General features: G+C 48.1%; 5 protein-coding genes across 5 annotated transcripts; 3 read left to right on the forward strand and 2 right to left on the reverse strand.

The window, feature by feature from the left end:
• Positions 1–86: 86 nt before the first annotated feature.
• Positions 87–2650, reverse strand: BC939DRAFT_309218 (autophagy-related protein 22-like protein). The gene is made up of 4 exons (XM_051551443.1): positions 2215–2650; positions 1852–2100; positions 589–1766; positions 87–485 (listed from the first exon to the last, which is right to left on the reverse strand). The coding sequence occupies exons 1-4, from the start codon at positions 2314–2316 to the stop codon at positions 152–154; spliced, it is 1863 nt and encodes a 620-aa protein (XP_051408087.1). The 5' UTR covers positions 2317–2650; the 3' UTR covers positions 87–151.
• Positions 2651–2676: 26 nt separating this feature from the next.
• Positions 2677–5135, forward strand: BC939DRAFT_464205 (uncharacterized protein). The gene is made up of 10 exons (XM_051557346.1): positions 2677–2908; positions 3002–3070; positions 3157–3232; positions 3322–3404; positions 3492–3565; positions 3656–3788; positions 3866–4057; positions 4145–4214; positions 4301–4390; positions 4473–5135. Exons 1-10 carry the CDS (start codon positions 2796–2798, stop codon positions 5025–5027), a joined length of 1455 nt encoding a protein of 484 aa, XP_051408088.1. The 5' UTR covers positions 2677–2795; the 3' UTR covers positions 5028–5135.
• A 635-nt stretch (positions 5136–5770) lies between these two features.
• BC939DRAFT_309266 (uncharacterized protein) lies at positions 5771–7638 on the forward strand. Its single transcript, XM_051551444.1, has 2 exons — positions 5771–7362; positions 7446–7638. The coding sequence occupies exons 1-2, from the start codon at positions 5934–5936 to the stop codon at positions 7511–7513; spliced, it is 1497 nt and encodes a 498-aa protein (XP_051408089.1). The 5' UTR covers positions 5771–5933; the 3' UTR covers positions 7514–7638.
• Positions 7639–10921: 3283 nt separating this feature from the next.
• Positions 10922–11340, forward strand: BC939DRAFT_401954 (uncharacterized protein; the record flags this gene model as incomplete). Its single annotated transcript, XM_051552643.1, has 2 exons — positions 10922–10999; positions 11128–11340. 2 exons carry the CDS (start codon positions 10922–10924, stop codon positions 11338–11340), a joined length of 291 nt encoding a protein of 96 aa, XP_051408090.1.
• Positions 11341–11578: 238 nt separating this feature from the next.
• Positions 11579–12388, reverse strand: BC939DRAFT_480714 (putative ubiE/COQ5 methyltransferase; the record flags this gene model as incomplete). Its single annotated transcript, XM_051558959.1, has 1 exon — positions 11579–12388. The coding sequence occupies one exon, from the start codon at positions 12386–12388 to the stop codon at positions 11579–11581; it is 810 nt and encodes a 269-aa protein (XP_051408091.1).
• Positions 12389–16464: the final 4076 nt, after the last annotated feature.

Here is a 16464-nt window from a genome sequence, read left to right on the forward strand (position 1 = left end):
GAGCCAGTGGTTTGGGTTCGTCCTGGGGCCTGTGACTGCAATATCCCTCCTGGGAATCTTGGCCTGAAAATTATTTAGGTCCCAGTGGGGATTGAAGCTAAAAGCTACGATATAAGCGGCATCACGTTTATTTGTTCTCTAGCAAGATCCTCTAAACTGAAGACAACAATCGCTCGCTCTCCTCACCGCGGTCCTGCTCACCGTGCTCTCCTGCTGTTTGAATTTGCTGCAGTTCTTGAGATGCCTTCTCTGCATCCAGGCGACCTTGGTTCATGTCCACGCCAAAGTATATGATCGGAATCGGAAGACTCAACAGCACTAGCAGAAAGACAAAAGCATACCGAATCTCATGCGTCGCATCCGTGATAGCTGCCACCGCCAGTGGGCCTAGCCAGCTGCTTCCCTTATCTGTGATGGCATAAAGACCAAAGAACTCGGACTCTCGGCCACGGGGAACAAGATCTGCGAACATGGATCGGCAAAAGCTAAGAATATTCAGAGCGAAAGGAGTTTTTTTTTTTACTATTAGTAGAATGCAGCGATATTTTTGGGAATAAAGAACGTCAATGCGGACAAAATTATACATGCCTTTGAACAGCTCCAATCAGAAAACCAAAGTATGCGGCGACAGCAAAGAGCTCCTTTGCGGAGGAAAGATGGGGCCAGAATGAGAGAATTAAACCCAGCGTGCCATATACTGGGACCATGACCAGCATAATAAGCAGTAAAAGAACCATTTGCTTCTGATTGTAGCCCAATACCCGCTGCAGTTTAGGAAAGGCAAGTGTGCCTACCAGCGCACAGATCGGGACCTCGAGTGAGAGCAGGATCAGCTGTGTCTGTGGCATCTGTAGCGATGTCTTTGCAAACAAAAGAGCCACATTGGCAATGCTCGTGTACCCGTCTGAGAGAAAGAACCAGGAAATAAGAAACGCAAACGCACTGGGCAGCTTTCGAGCCTGGACGATCGTTGCCCCGACTCGACTCCAAGAGTAAAGGACATACCGAGAGGCGACCCACAGGGACCCATGTTTCTGACTGCGATCCTCAAGACGAAGTTCCCGTCCAGGTCTCTGTTTCAGCCAAACGCCAGCCAGCGCTGCAAAGAGGAACCACCAAAGTCCAGATAGGAAAATGCCAACCTTGAGGGACCTTGTCGAGGATTTGTCGCGATATGAGATGTAGAGACAGGCGAGTAGTAGTAGGATGCCTCCGAGATAGCCGCTCGCAAAGCCCTTAGCGCTGATCTGCCCCATAAGATGTCCTTTATCTTCGTTCAGCTGCTCGGACATTTCCATGACCAGCCATCTCTTTTGCTCCAACGTCTGCGCTGTTTCTGGAATCTCTGGTATGGCCGCATCAGGCTGCTCCTGGTCGTGAAGTAGAGTCGCACGGGCATCATCCGTACCATGCACATGACCCGCGCCTGCCATCTCGCTCATATCATTGCTCACGTCTGCAGCGAGTGACTGTATGGGATGTCCTGACTGAACCTCGACCTCGGTTTCAAGTTGTAGAAGCTGCTCGCGTCTACGACGCAGACGCTCCACGTTTCTAACCAAGAGGGGTAAATAGGCGTTGAAGCATACAATTCCGGCTCCAAAAGAGACATTAGCGATGACACTAAGTGCACCTGCCATCCACACATATGGTACTGCGCCGATAAGCATGGTTGCAGTGGCGCCGATTGCTGAAAAGGCGATGAGCTGCTTCTTGCGGTATGAACCATAGTCGGCCATGGAACTAATGGAGACAACCGTCAAAGCCTTGATGTTATAGGAGACGTTAGCGTCCTCTGAAAGCCCTTTAGAGTCGATACACTACGCATATTCAAGTTCCGCTCTCATTTACCTGCAGGAACACTGCCAAAGACGTGAGATACATCACAAAGGACGCTGTATCCACCTCCAGGTGTCCAAAGCTAATCATGCACCTTGGCCTCTCCATGACTTGGGCATTGGTCCCCGTATTTAATGCTGTGATGCCTGTGATGCCTGTGATGTTCGGACGGGCAATGCATGGCTCGTTCGTCCCGTAGAGATGACCTTCCTCCGACGCCAGTGCCTCTAGTGTGATTGGGATGAAGCTAGTCAGAGCGACCTTGGTTGGGCGTTACAGCAACCACACATGTAGACCATTGGAGGTTAGTGCGAGTTGACAATTCCTATGCGCTTGTGTATAAGCGCGCATGTTTATGTGGGGCTGCATTCTTACCACCACGTATGCTTCACTCGCGAAGGCATAGCTGTACCAGGCCCATAGCTCCTTCTTGGTCGTGGGCGGCTCTGCAGGTGCCGGCGAGAACGATACGCGCATTACAATAATTATATGTCTCCGATGCGTCTATCGTTGTCGGTGCGTGGGTCGGTGTTTAGTAAGGGCGCAATGGTGATGAGAAGTGTGAATGGAAATGTGGTTGAAGGGTGGAGATTGAATGAGAAAAAGGACGACGTGCTTTTGCAGGGGAGAGGGACATCTATTTTCAAATGAAGGGTGCCCGACGACAACCCCGCATCGAGGCATGTATCCGTTGAAAATCGACAGATTAATCGCCCCTGAAGAAGGCACAGTATGCCAACTGGTAGTGACTGATGGCCCAAATCCAGCATGGTTCCACTCGGCAACCCGATCCTGCGTGGATTTCCTGTGAATATGTGAGTACAACATAATCCGTGGCCTAGAGCCTGAGTTTAGAAAAAACCCCCAGCTGCATTGATACCTTAGTGGCCGCCGTACTTCGTCTTGTATATTTGAGTGTGGCTCCTCCTGTAACTTCGCCCTGTTTGAACATTGCAATGCCCAAGCGCAGACTTGAAGATACGCCGGGGATGCACCCCTCCAACCCATATCGCGATAATCCACCGGACTTTGCTGCCCTCGCTGAGCTGTATCCGTCCCTAAAGCCATTGTAACGTCTCGATCGCGATGCAGGCCTTGGCTCATTGTCTGATTCGGTTTTCGAATGAACATTCCTCACTCACAAAGATCACTTCGTATTCAGTGTCACCATCAAAACCACAGGATCAAAGACCCAGGGCACTATCAACTTCCGGGATCCAATGGCACTACGGTAACGATCGCTGTATATTTCTTACTGCCGCAACAGGCAACAGAACTCCCGTACTAATATCATTCCCTGTTTAATCCTAACACTAGTGAGCTGACCTACTGTCTCCTACGACGCGACTTCTCCATTGAACTGGATATCCCAATCGACTCTCTCTGTCCCGCTGCAAGTGCCTTATTTGTTTCAGATAGAATTCTAAACGACTACAATATGTATGACACTAATTGCTTCTAATATTTCTTTCTGGAGACCAGGTGCCCAACCGCGTAAACTATGTGTGTTGGATCGAAGACTTGATGAGCAATAACTCCCAAGGAAGTATTCGCGGGATCGACATGTATGTATATCTGGAATCACAGCGACATCGCTCTGACCTGCCTCCAATCGCTTGCATTCCTTAACACGTATGATTTATAATTCATAGCGGCACAGGTGCCTCATGTATCTATCCACTACTGGGTTGCACTCGGAACAAGAACTGGAAGATGGTGGCAACAGGTGTGTTTGAAGCATCAAAGAAAGGCGCAGATGAAGTGGCTGACGAATAAAAAAAAAAAAAAAAAAAGACTGACATGGGCTTCTCACTAGACATCGACGATAGGTCCATCTCGTATGCAACTGAAAATGTGGCCAGAAACAACCTCTATCACGCTGTGATCGTCGTCAAGAACACGTCATCTTTAATCTTCCCTGATCCGTTATTTAAAGAGGACGATGAAAGGTATGCTCTTGTGTGCCACCGCAAGTTATGTCACCATTGATCTGATTGTTGAGCAATGGAACGCATGTTTGTCTTAGGTATGATTTCTGCATGTGCAATCCACCCTTCTACGAGGATGAACAGGATATTCAGGACAGTCTCGAAGATAAAGAATATCTACCCTCGGCAACCTGTCAAGGGACGCCAAACGAGATGATAACGGCTGGGGGAGAGGTTCAATTCGTGAAACAAATGATCGACGAGAGCCGACAATGGCAAACGCGGATAAGGTACTATTCGCCGAAGAAATTGCGTTCTGGATACGCTGACATTGCTCCTGTTCTTCAACAATTTAACGAACATGGCATTTATTTTAGATGGTACACGAGCATGCTTGGGAAAAAAGATTCAATGGACAAAGTCGCTGCATATCTTAAAGAGAGCAAGGTAAGGATCATGATTATGAGCAGCTGCTTACTCGGACAAAAAAATAGGAACAATGCTGATATTGTAGTTGTTCTTCCAAATGTTAGATACTAAATTATACCCTGACAACATTTCGTCAAGGTCGAACAAGTAGATGGGCCTTGGCGTGGTCCTTTGGAGATGAGCACGCTTCTTGGGTATAGCAAATGCGTCTGTTATTTTCATATTCTACTGTAAAGATACTGTTCTGATCGCACCTTCTCTGCTATCATTCAACAGGCATCGATTCAACACACCCCAAAAAAGATGATCAAGCTCGCTCCACCAGTAACGGCTCTTTCGTTCAATGTTGCTGACACGACCCTCAAATCGGCTGTGAACCATGCCACGGCAATTCTAGATCGCATCTCTGTTGATTATCAAGTGCAGAACAAAGATTCCTTCCATGGGGGCAAAGAGCCAAGAGTATTTCGAGGGTCCGTCCGAACCAATACTTGGTCGCGAGCTGCGCGGAGGGCATTGGCCAGGAAAGCCAAGGAGCAAGACGGGGCTGCAGACGAAACCGCAACCATTGAGCGTCCTGGATTATCTACACCGTTAGCCGCTATGGCCTTCGAACTTCGCATATTTCCTCCCGATGATTCACGAGGGCCTGTAAGTAGCTCATCAACCACGGCGTCGCCTGCCAATACCCTTACTATGCAGATGACCTGGACAGTAGGACAGGATCGCGACCTCTTTGAGTCCTTCTTTTTGCACTTTCGCACCAACTTTTTACAGCGTCTAGGACCATCATCATCCCCTTCCGACAGTCCTATTAACAAGTCAGTCTAGCCATGATCGTGGTCTTCTCTGGCTAGCTACACACGCGTCTATTTTGCGCAGCAAGCTTGGCCATATGCGTTCGGCTCAGCAATTGGCAATGCCGAAATAAAGTTGCCTTCCATCTTTTCTCTCCACACCTTCCTCTTCATTCACAATCCCTCATCACCCTCAATACCACTTCTTTACTTTCGCTATAAATCACTGTCTCATTCAACACCTCTTCGCCATCTAAGACTTCTCTCAGACGATGGTGCAGATCATACATGCTAAAGCACTTTTTGACTGTGTTGGAGACGAGGACTCGGAGCTGACCTTTCAAGAGGGCGATACGCTCGTTGGCGGTAGCTATAAATATTCACCTTTGCTGTATAATTGTATAATTGATGTTATGGACATACATGATGTATACGTTCTGACTAGATCCTGTGCGCCTATGGATTTTATCTAGTGCGTGAAACCTCAGAGGAAGGCTGGCTACATGGGCGCTTAGAGAGGACGGGCGAGGAGGGTCTATTTCCCGATAACTACGTCGAACTCATTCATGTAAAAGCGGAGGTAAGGGAATCCATATGGTACCAAACAGGATAATCGATGACGATGTATTCCGCACGAGGCTAACACCATCTTACCTTGATATAGGCGTCCTCAAAACCTCCAGCAGATGCAGTCCCGCCTCAGTTACCAGTGAGAACGTCTGTGGGCATCAAAGGTGCATCTTCGACTTCAATAACATCAGAAGTAGCATCCGCACAACAATCTAATACCGTGGCTACTCCCGCTAAGCCGCTACTTCCTGCAAGGAAAGGCCAAGCACCATCAACTGAAAGAGTCAGGAACGACGGAGGCAGCAAGCCATTAGCGACCTCAGGAGGTAATGAGAAGTCAGGCAATAATGTTGCATCGACTAACGTATTAATGCCAAGGGTGGGATCGAGATCCACGTATGGCTTCGCCAAACCGGACGGCCTTGGGACACAAGCCAAAGGTCGAAAATCTGAACCTCCAACGCTGCCGAGAAGAGGTGACACTTTGGATCATAATAGTAACGGCGCAATGGATCAGTCTTCTGCCGCCGGACCAGCACTGTCTGTAAGGGAGCGCATGGCCAACTTGTCGATGGCTAGTCAGCGGCAGATTAGCTCACCCTCAAATCCCGCGATATTACCGCAGTCTGCTCCTCTCCCACCAAGGCTGGGTACAAAGGAGCAAGGAAAGGAACAAACGCCCAGCACAGTCCACTCGCCACTCTCATCAGCAGCGAGACCAGCGCTACCGCCTCGGACACTATCCCCCAGTCCCATGCAATCGCCATCGCTGTCATCTTCAGCCGCCACAACTGCAAAGCATGTTTACCAAGTCCAGGATGCGGCTGTTCCAGTTCCCAAGCTGACAACCTTTGCACGACCTCGATCTGCAAGGACAGGAAGAAATTCAGGATTATCAGAACAAAAGCAGACTCCATCTTCGTCTCCCGCATCAAACAATTCTGAGAATCCTTCTACACCACCAAAACTCCCCAATCGCACCCCCAGCATAGCCGTCGCAAATACTCCAAACTCGAACGCTTCATCTGTAAGCACACTGGCAGACAAGCCGAGCGGTTCAGGGCCTGTTCGATTTAGTCCCTCAGTAGTTCGACAGACCTCCTCCGAAATCAATGCTTTACCTGCCATTTCAAGAAACACGCTGCCCTTACCACTGCCTTCCAGGAACAACTTGAATACTTCTCCACTCTCAACGCCTGCAGGAAATATAACGCAGGGCTTGCCCAGATCAGCTACCACCGGAGGATTCAAGAATGTGGGGTCTCTTGAAGCAAATGGCATCGTTGACACAACAAAAGATTCTAGTAGCACGGCTGGTTCCCCCTTTGGCGTGAGACTGAACTCTGTGGGATCTAGAACACCTAAGGAAATACGCACTCTATCAACAGTGTCCGTTCCAGCTGTCACTCCCGAGCCTACGAATAATATGGCCCCTCCCTTGCCTGCTCGATCGACCACCATTTCCTCGACACCCTTAATTCAGCCGATAGCGTTGACGACACCATCGATGAAACTGCAACGGGAAGTGCCCACCCGTCCGTTCTCTTCATTTACTCCAAATGGGTCTCAGGTGAAGCAGGACAATACGCCTGTCCGCAGCACGCGAGTAGGGGATATTGTTGGGCGCAGCTGGGGTGCTCTATCGTCGCCATCGAAGGCTGCATTAGGAAGCGGCGTTACAATGCCATCACCTCGGTTACCAGAAAGCTCTGCTCCAGAGACTGTTGGTATCAAGTGGGATGCGAGAAAAAGATATGAGGCTTTGTTCAATTCCACAACCTCTGGGGATTATATTGAAGGTATCCTGCGTCTTAGTTTATTTTTGTAGCGTTCTGATTGCTTGAATTGTCACAACAGTTCATTGACATTCTACTTTATCTAGGCGCCAAAGTTCATGCGATTTATGTGAGAAGCCGCCTGGATTCTAAGACTCTGGCACAGATATGGTAATGCAAGCAGATCGATTGGGTTTATCAACGCTGCATTCACGTGCTATTATTCATCCGGCCCTGTTTTTTTGCTCTTAACTGACTAATATATGTAGGGATTTGGTGGATGTCGACAATGCTGGGCGCCTGAGTCGAGCGCAGTTCTGTATGGGCTTGTACCTGATTGACGAGCGCCTTGCTACCGGCCTAATTCCTCTAGAGGTCTCTGATGAACTCTGGGTCTCAGTCATGCTCTAATAAACAGCGGTAAATGATCGCAAAGGGTCAGCCACAACACTACGTTCAACTTTGTGTAACGATGCAGACGCGTGACAATTGCGCTACGGACGAATTCAGCTGTGGTTCATATTTGATTTGGTTTGGTTCGCACATTCATTCCTGCGAGCACTGTGCATGCGTTGCTGTACCAACTTAGATGCGGTCTCTATCAAAGTCATCATGTTATACCCAGCTCATCAAGATGATCGAAAAGAGTGAAGCTGTTTTTGAAGAACTACCTCCAGTTTATTTCAGTCAACTAGTGAACACTGCACTGCTTTTTTCTGCCTGGTATGAGTCCACTTATCTTCTATCTCAGTCTCCCATTCTTTTTTCTTTAAAAGACTTGTCCGTGCACTCGTTGACGCCACCTATGTACCGAAGTACAATAATACTATAACCACGTACCGCATACTTCATAATAAACTCTGTACAAAACTTCAATGAAAAGACCCCGCCTTGCCACGAATGACTGAAGCCAGTTCAAGATCCTGTCAGGTCTGATGGAGCCGAAAATCAGCCTTGTCCCACAAACTACCTGGAGTGAGGTGGGTAAGGTATTCCGCATCAGTAGTTCCAAAAAGACATACGGAGGCCGTCGCGCTGGAACCATCGATTCCCACATAGTAAGTGTACAGCAGGAGGATATCAAGAGCAGAAGGCGGTGGAATGCTGGAAGGGGAGATGGAGAATTTTTACATGCCCTGCTTGTCTTCTGATTTCGCAATTGGAATGGCTGGAGTCTATATGAAAACTCACCCTTGCTCGCTCGGAACTCTATCAACCCATCGATACCGCTCCAGCAGATGATCTTTTCCTGGATTGAAAATGCTTATGGCAACGACAACGAGGATTGGAGATGCGAGTGCCTGAACGAAATGAACGAGATGAACGAGATCAACCCGAATGTTGTGTCACCTATTGGGGACGAGTCCTCATCAGGAACAAAACAGCATGAGAAACCAGCGGTTGACACGGCGGTACACCTTGAAGAAGATATTGTTGGGCCTAACCTCTTGAACTTGCTTGTGCGGTGCTGGCGAGTCGTACTCCAAGACGCTGCCTATGGTCATCACAGTAAGATTTTGCGAGACAATGCCTTTAAGTCACTATCTTCATGGAGCTTCGGAAAAGATGGGTGCTGTGGCAGATATTGACGAAGTGGACCCAATGCAGAAACACAACGTGATTACCGTCATAGCAGACCAGCTGAAGGTCCAGTCAACGGTCAATTGAGTCAATACCAACTAACTCAATTGACTCATCAGGATGTGCAGCAACCCCTACAGCAGCTAGGATAGCAAACGTTGGCGTATATTCAGAGCGGACTTTAAGATATCATATAGCTCTTTATTAGATAGGAGCAGCAGCAGGAGCGCTAAGAGCAGCGACAAGAAAGCAACAGATGAAATGGCTTCGGCAGGTCTACATGCAACAGCAGCAGATTTCGCAACTGTGGTAACTGCAGCTGAGTGGGCAGCCGTCATTCATGCCGCAACCCTACGTGCCGCACTCTCAAGGGCCACAACCACCGCTTATGCCGTAAGCTCAGTGACCACCGCTACAGAGCGCCTTTTGACAGTCTTAGCTGCACTGTCACCCATGCCGCTGCCGCGATCAATGTTTGGTGGCCCGCTCCCTTTTACTTGTAAACCAATAATACATTTCTATATGCTACTAAAAAGCAGACAGTCTTCTAGCATTCGAGCAGATAGGTATAAAGGATGGAAAGGATTGCGACCGAGAAAAGACAAAATGGGGGACGGTTGAAGAAAGAATGGACGAGAAAAAGAAGGATTGGCTCTTTGATGTAACGTGAGCTACAAGGAGACGCGTACATGATCCTGGCGCGTCTAAGGTATTTCCTTTTTGGGACATTCTGGTGCAGTTGATATAATTGAACAGTCAGCATCTCCTCCAACACGCACCAGTTCGACATCTGTCTGTCGTTTGCTACTTCCCCCCTCCAAGCCGCGCCGCCACTTTTTGTTGATACTTTCATTTATTGATCCAAAGACGGATAAAAAGTCTACAAAGTCGCGACTCGTAAGTTACATTCCATGCTTTTCACCAGGTTGCATCGTAGTATTAAAATAAAGCCCTGTGTTTTATGGTCCCGCCTTCTAACAACGACTATAATTGTATTCTCCTCTCGCAGGCGTAACATGGGGCGTCAGGGGCCTGCGGAAAGTTACCAGAACTCAAGGCTACAAACCGGCTGAGTTTACATCTCAGAGCTATCCCAAAACCCCAGCAGTTACTGGAGACTGGGCCTCCAAGGAACCTTTTTTTGGTCTATATGAGACGCGTTTGCTGGGAACCCACCAGGTAAGGCCTATTTATTGAGTCTGATTGATGCATCGAATGACTCTCCTCGCTCCTTCTGTCTGAACGACTCCCCATCGGCAACTCTAGCGAGAACATAGGCGAATAACGGGTGACTGAGCAGAGTGCGTATCCTACGCGTGTGAGCTACTCACCCGGTTATTCCCCAAGTTCCAGAAGCTGTAGAGCTCCCCCACTGCCAGGATATGTGGCCCACGCCTGTTCTGCATGCAGACCCATGGACACAGCAAGGGATGCTGACAGCAACCATAGGCATGAATGAAATCAGCATACAGGCGGTATGCTGAGTCATAGACGCGGTTTTGACAGCGGGTGTGCCGAACAGTGTCCCCTTGCCGTAAGGCATAGATTAGAATCTAGATTCCGCCCCACTATACCATCAAATGAGTCCTGCACGACCGGGAAATGGGCTTCAGATGTTCCATAGGTCGAAAGACATAATATCGACGGCATCATTCCTATTCTGAGCACTTGCGATCCATCCGCGTCGGAGGAGTGTGTGCTGATAGCCAGAAAGAGAGTTTATTCTGCCTTGCATTTTTTCAAACCCGCAGAGTTCCATAATTGCACGGGTTATCGACATCAATTTCCTCTCTGCCCTCTGCATCGCAATTCAACATCCATTTTAATCAAGGCCAACACGATGCATGCCACAAGAACCCTCATTCTCAGATCGAGCCAGCGCATGGTCTCTTCGCTGATCGCCCGCCAGCAAATACCGATCCTGGCTCATGTTCCCAGCGCAGTCGCTTTTAAGGCGAAGCAGCAACAGCAGGAGCGTTTATTTACTTTTTCCTCGCGGATCATGTTTGCAGCCAATGCTGGAGATGTCGATAAGGGCGTCCAGAATATCGCGGATCTGTTCATGACTGCACGCGACGAGGTATGGCAAAACGAGGACACAGCAGAGGACGGCGCAACATGCGTGCGACTGCAGTTGCAAACTGGCGTAAATGTCTGAATAGTATCGGCTGACAGGATTTTGTCTTCTTTGAAAACAATATATTTTAGTTGGAGTATGCAGAGGAGGCACGGGGAACGGTCTACTACAACGACGACAAGGATGGCGCGCGTGAAGCCGTCCAGGAGTGCTTGAATGCATACGATGTGCTGTTGAAGGAGCTGGACGACGCCCAAAAGCTGGATGTGCAGCGCAAAATTGGACTCAAGATCATGGAGCTCAAGTCTCAGCTGGATGCCCTCAATGAAGAAGAACTCGAATAAAAACCTGAAGTCGATTCTTTTAGAATATTGGGTGGGCCGATCTTTTGTCGGAGGATGGAAGGGAACTTGAAAGCGATACATTGTGGTGCATTACAGGCAGCAGTAGCAGCACTTTATCACAATCCTTGACATTCATGATAAATCTCGAATATGGATATCTTATTCGACAAAGGACTACTATATTCTGAACAGGAGGTCAATTGCACTGACCGACTTGACTCCTACGTCAATCGTCAATTCACTTGCGACAAATGATTTCACCATGGAGGATCGCGTACCAGCCATCATCGTCTTCGATCCACTTTTGCCAACCTTGTGCCATGTCCTTCAGTTCTTCCTGCGTAGCGAGACCCTTGTCCAGGGCAATGGTTGCAAAGGCAGATGAGAGGGTGCGCTCTTTCATCGTCCCACCCCAGTACGCGCGTTCCTCAGGGGTGGAGTAGCACCAAGTTCCAGCACTGCAGGTGATTTGCGATCGCTCGAATCCTGCTTGCTGTGCCCAAACGTGGATGTGGCTTCCTGGGTGTGGGTTTCCTCCCTTGAGCTGCGCAATGCGGGTTTGAAGGTCCCAATATGCTTTCAAGCCAGCCGACTCTGGGTACCATGTTGGGGTGGCGGATTCGCGTGCGGCCACAATACCGCCGGGCTTAGTCACTCGACACATCTCGCGTAGCGCCTGAACAGGATCGGCAACGTGCTGCAGGACCTGATGGGCATGGACCACGTCGAAGGTATTGTCGGGGAACTCGAGAGCGTGGATGTCACCAATACGAAATTCGGCATTTGTGACACCTTCCTTGGCGGCAAAGGCGCGCGCCTGCTCCAGAGGCTCAGCGGTGTACTCAACTCCTATCACACGGCCGTGGGGCACTAGTTTGGCTATGTCGACGGATATGCTGCCTGGGCCGCAGCCGACATCGAGGATAGTCATTTCGGGCTTGAGATAGGGCACAAGATATGCTGCAGAGTTAGCGGCCGTACGCCAGCCGTGGGTGCGGAGCACGGCGCTGGTGTGATCTGAGCTGTATACAATGGGGTGAGAAGACATTTTGGTAGGGGTAGTGTTGTGATGGTATGCTCGTCTTTTATGTTAGAAATTTTCGCAGTGGGAATGGAAGGTCACTCCGTATTTTTGAGACCCTTTTCTGAATCCTCTGTTCAGTCAAAAATGGTTTTTGTGTGCAGTCGAATCTGGTTTTTATCATCATTCTGATAGTGAAATCGATGATAAAAGTTAATTCGAACATTTGAATTGACCCCCACAAAAAGAATACTGTAAAACGCAAAAGTATATAGTGTCCGTGACATTGACGCCAGCCACGCCTCATCATGCTAGTCAAAAAAAATACTTTCATTCACCCACACGCCTCTTCATGTCAACAAACATCCTCAATAAAAGACCCTAGTCCTTTGTGGAGAAGGCGTGACTGGCGTCAATGTCACGGACACTATATACTTTTGCGTTTTACAGTATTCTTTTTGTGGGGGTCAATTCAAATGTTCGAATTAACTTTTATCATCGATTTCACTATCAAAATGATGACAAAAACCAGATTCGACTGTGCATTGTCCTATTAAAAATGCATCCATAAAAAAAGCACATGGATTGAATTGCCTCCCTAAATGCACTACTCTAAAACCTGAAAACACAGTCTCGAATATATGGTGCACGTGATGACTGACGCATGCTGCAATCATGTCCAAGAAAAAAAGTAGAAAGTTACACATCGTTCTCGCTTCACACTCCTCTTCTTTTCGACGCGCTCGTTTTATTTTATACATTTAATTCAAACCTACCAGCCACCATGCCCAAGACCGATGTCAAACGTAAACGTCCGTCGTTTGCGAAAGAGGCAAAGACGCGAACCCAAAAACAGAACCCTACCCCTCCTCAGCTCGCCTCCAAGAAGGATAAAACATATACCAAACAACAGCTTGACGAGATCTACGCCCTTCGCCGACTACGATACAACGACCTTTTGACAAGTGCCAGGAACGATGACATGGCTGCTCACATGATGTTTCCTACTGCCGACCAGTTCGAGATCCCGATGTCAAGAGTCTCTCTTTCCCTGGAAAAACAAGTCGAGCTGTTGGATATATATCATTATCTCGAGAAAAGGAAAGAGAACTTCTCATTTACGCTCACCCACGATAACTTTGGGCCTGCGATGGGAATCAAACTTCACAGAAATACCCTTTATAAGATGCTCAAGCGAGAAGACCAGGTACTTTCACATAACTGGCTGTCAAGAACTGTATATATCCAAGATATCGAAGGTAATTAATTGACACTCCTACTTACTTTTTAACGTTCAATAGATACGATCTGGTGCTGTAGCACTCCCGAAAGGCGCTCATTACATTGTCAAGCGGGAGGATACGATGCTTGAGCAGGTCATGCTTCGCTGGCTGCATGACCAACGTAGGAAGAATGTTCCTGTATCCGGCAAGTTGATGCAGGATGCAGGTCATTTCGCTTGCACAGTTCTTTGTGACCTCAGGGATAAATCGGATAGTACTCGGTCCAAGGTACCACTATCATTTTCGGCTTGGTGGCTCGACAAATTCAGGAAGCGGTATCATATCTCGCACTGCCGACTTCAAGGAGAGGCAGGAGAGGTCGACCTGGAGGCTATCGAACCCGAGCTTATCGAAATTCGCCAGCTTTGCGCCCAGTACACTCCTGACAATATTTTCAACTGTGATGAGACTGGGATGTATGTGAAAGAACTGGACACCAAATCGTATACAACCCCACTTTCCACATCAGGCGCTAAGGCAATCCGGGACTGCAGAGTATCTGTTATGTTTTGCATCAATGCTTCCGGAACATCACTCGCTATGGCCAAAGAAAAAAGTCATTGAGGCCGCTAGTTATCGGTAATGTATTATATTGTATAAGTGACTTCTGTGTGGATGACCTTGACAACATATCTTTTTCAGATCCTAATCTTTATGTCTGTTCGTTAGTATTAGGTGAACACATCCCCAGAGACGTTGAAAAGGAGGCTGCCGCGAAGATGACCATGGTGAGGATGAAGAAAGGATGGATGACCGGAGAAGTATTCGTACCCTGGCTACAAGACTTGGACAATGACCTTGACCAGCCCACTCTTCTTCTTCTGGATTCTGCAGGATCATACAACAATATCGATATGCGCGATCATTATGGAGGAGTTCCTTGGAAGCATCTTCGCATCCAGCGACTACCCAAAAACTCAACTTCGGTCACTCAGCCTCTCGACGCCGGCGTCATCAGTGCTTTCAAAAGAGTGTTTCTGGAGATGCTTGGCTTTGAAACATATTATGCTCGCAACTTCGACCAAACGGTAACTATTACCAATGGGCATGCCTGGTCACTGGTCCCGTATGCATGGGATCAGATGAAGTCTTCCATACTACGCAACCGCTTCGCCAAACCCCCAGTCCTTCCAACACAAATGCGCGATTATCTCCGACAACGACAGCCAACAAAGGAAGAGCAACAGCAGCAAAAACCTCGACACATTCAACATGAAAAATACAAGGACCAGGAAAAGGCGTATTTTGAGCATATCATTGCCGAGATTGGGGTTGGGAATGAGCTGAATTTCACAATGTTAGAGAGCGGGGAGGAGCTGGCCAGAGGAGCGCTGCAACAAGTGAATGTGGATGGAGGAGGGCACGATACAACGGGCAGAAGTGTCGATAGCCTTGATGAGGCCGTAAGTCACGCAAGCTCGCCCATTTCAGACACGGAAATCGATACGACCATTCGAACGCTGAAACATTTGGCAGGCGACGATGATTTTCTCACAACCGATGGCATCAAGCGAGTTCGACAGAGCGCGGAAGGTGGTTCAAGAAGAATGCAGGAGCTCCGAAAAATAGTAAAACAACTTGTACGTGTTGTTGGGGCCACTGAAGACGACGAGTTGGACAAGAACGTTACTGAAGGATGCGAATAGTATATTTCTGGACATGATTGCAGCATGCGTCAGTCATCACGTGCACCATATATTCGAGACTGTGTTTTCAGGTTTTAGAGTAGTGCATTTAGGGAGACAATTCAATCCATGTGCTTTTTTTATGGATGCATTTTTAATAGGAACAATGCACACAAAAACCATTTTTGACTGTAGGAGGCCTAAAAGGAAATTACATTTCCGACCTCCTTAACTGGAAGAGAGGGCTGGGTCGAGCCTAGGAATGGCGGTAAATGTGAAGGCTGTGAGACGCCTAAAAAACAACGAGGAAGCGAACGCAACAAACTACTCCATTGATGCAAAGATACTAGCATGGAGATGCGTTGACCTGTTCGCTCTACTCACTCCCATCCACTTAAACTCCCGCCAATTTATCCTCCTTCCTCCTCCAGCGCTTATGTTATCCTTCGCTTCTTTTTTTTTAAAAAAAAAAAAAAAAAAAGTTGCTTTACGCGCTTCCAGGGGGTAAACATCCAAAGAGAGGAATGCACAAGGCAAAAAAAACAGAGAAAGGACAAAGAGAAACAAGTGGAGAAAGGACATGAGCGGAATGGGACGAGCGAAATAGGAGGGGTGGTAGGAGGCTGCGTGGAAAGGCATCGGAGGCTCAGGTTCCGCGCGCGCCAAAAAAAAAAGAGACACCCGAGACTCTGCGTAGACTTACAATTACGGGAAGACAGCTCTGGAGGAGGGCTCTTTAGTATGAAAGCGGGGGTAGAGTGGGTTGAGGGAGGGCGCCAGTTGGGAGGTGATGAGCGGGAGGAGGCCCTGACATCTTGCCACGACCGCCATAGAATGATGACTAATAGACCTCACTTATGACAAGTACTATTCAATGTCTTGTCATCCACGCATTTAGAGTCTACAGCAGTTTTGATATGCGATTGGGCCCTGGGACTCTCTTAATGGGTCCAATACCTGCCAGTTACCGGTTTGGGCGAGTCACTGCTAGGAGCTGATCTCATCACCTCTTTTTTTTTTCTTTGATCGTGAGACATGCATTAAATTATCTCCATATCAATTGTGCCCTAGTTCCTTCAACAAACAACTCATTCATGATTCGGAAATGCTGAGTTGATACGAAGGAAGGTCTATCTCGTGGGTTTAATTCATAGTGGTATGCTCTGATTATTGCTGCTATTGTTGCTGTTGTTGC

The sequence above is a fragment of the Gamsiella multidivaricata genome (genome assembly GCF_025024155.1).
Source record: "Gamsiella multidivaricata strain RSA 2152 chromosome Unknown BC939scaffold_81, whole genome shotgun sequence".
Classification (NCBI taxonomy): domain Eukaryota; kingdom Fungi; phylum Mortierellomycota; class Mortierellomycetes; order Mortierellales; family Mortierellaceae; genus Gamsiella; species Gamsiella multidivaricata.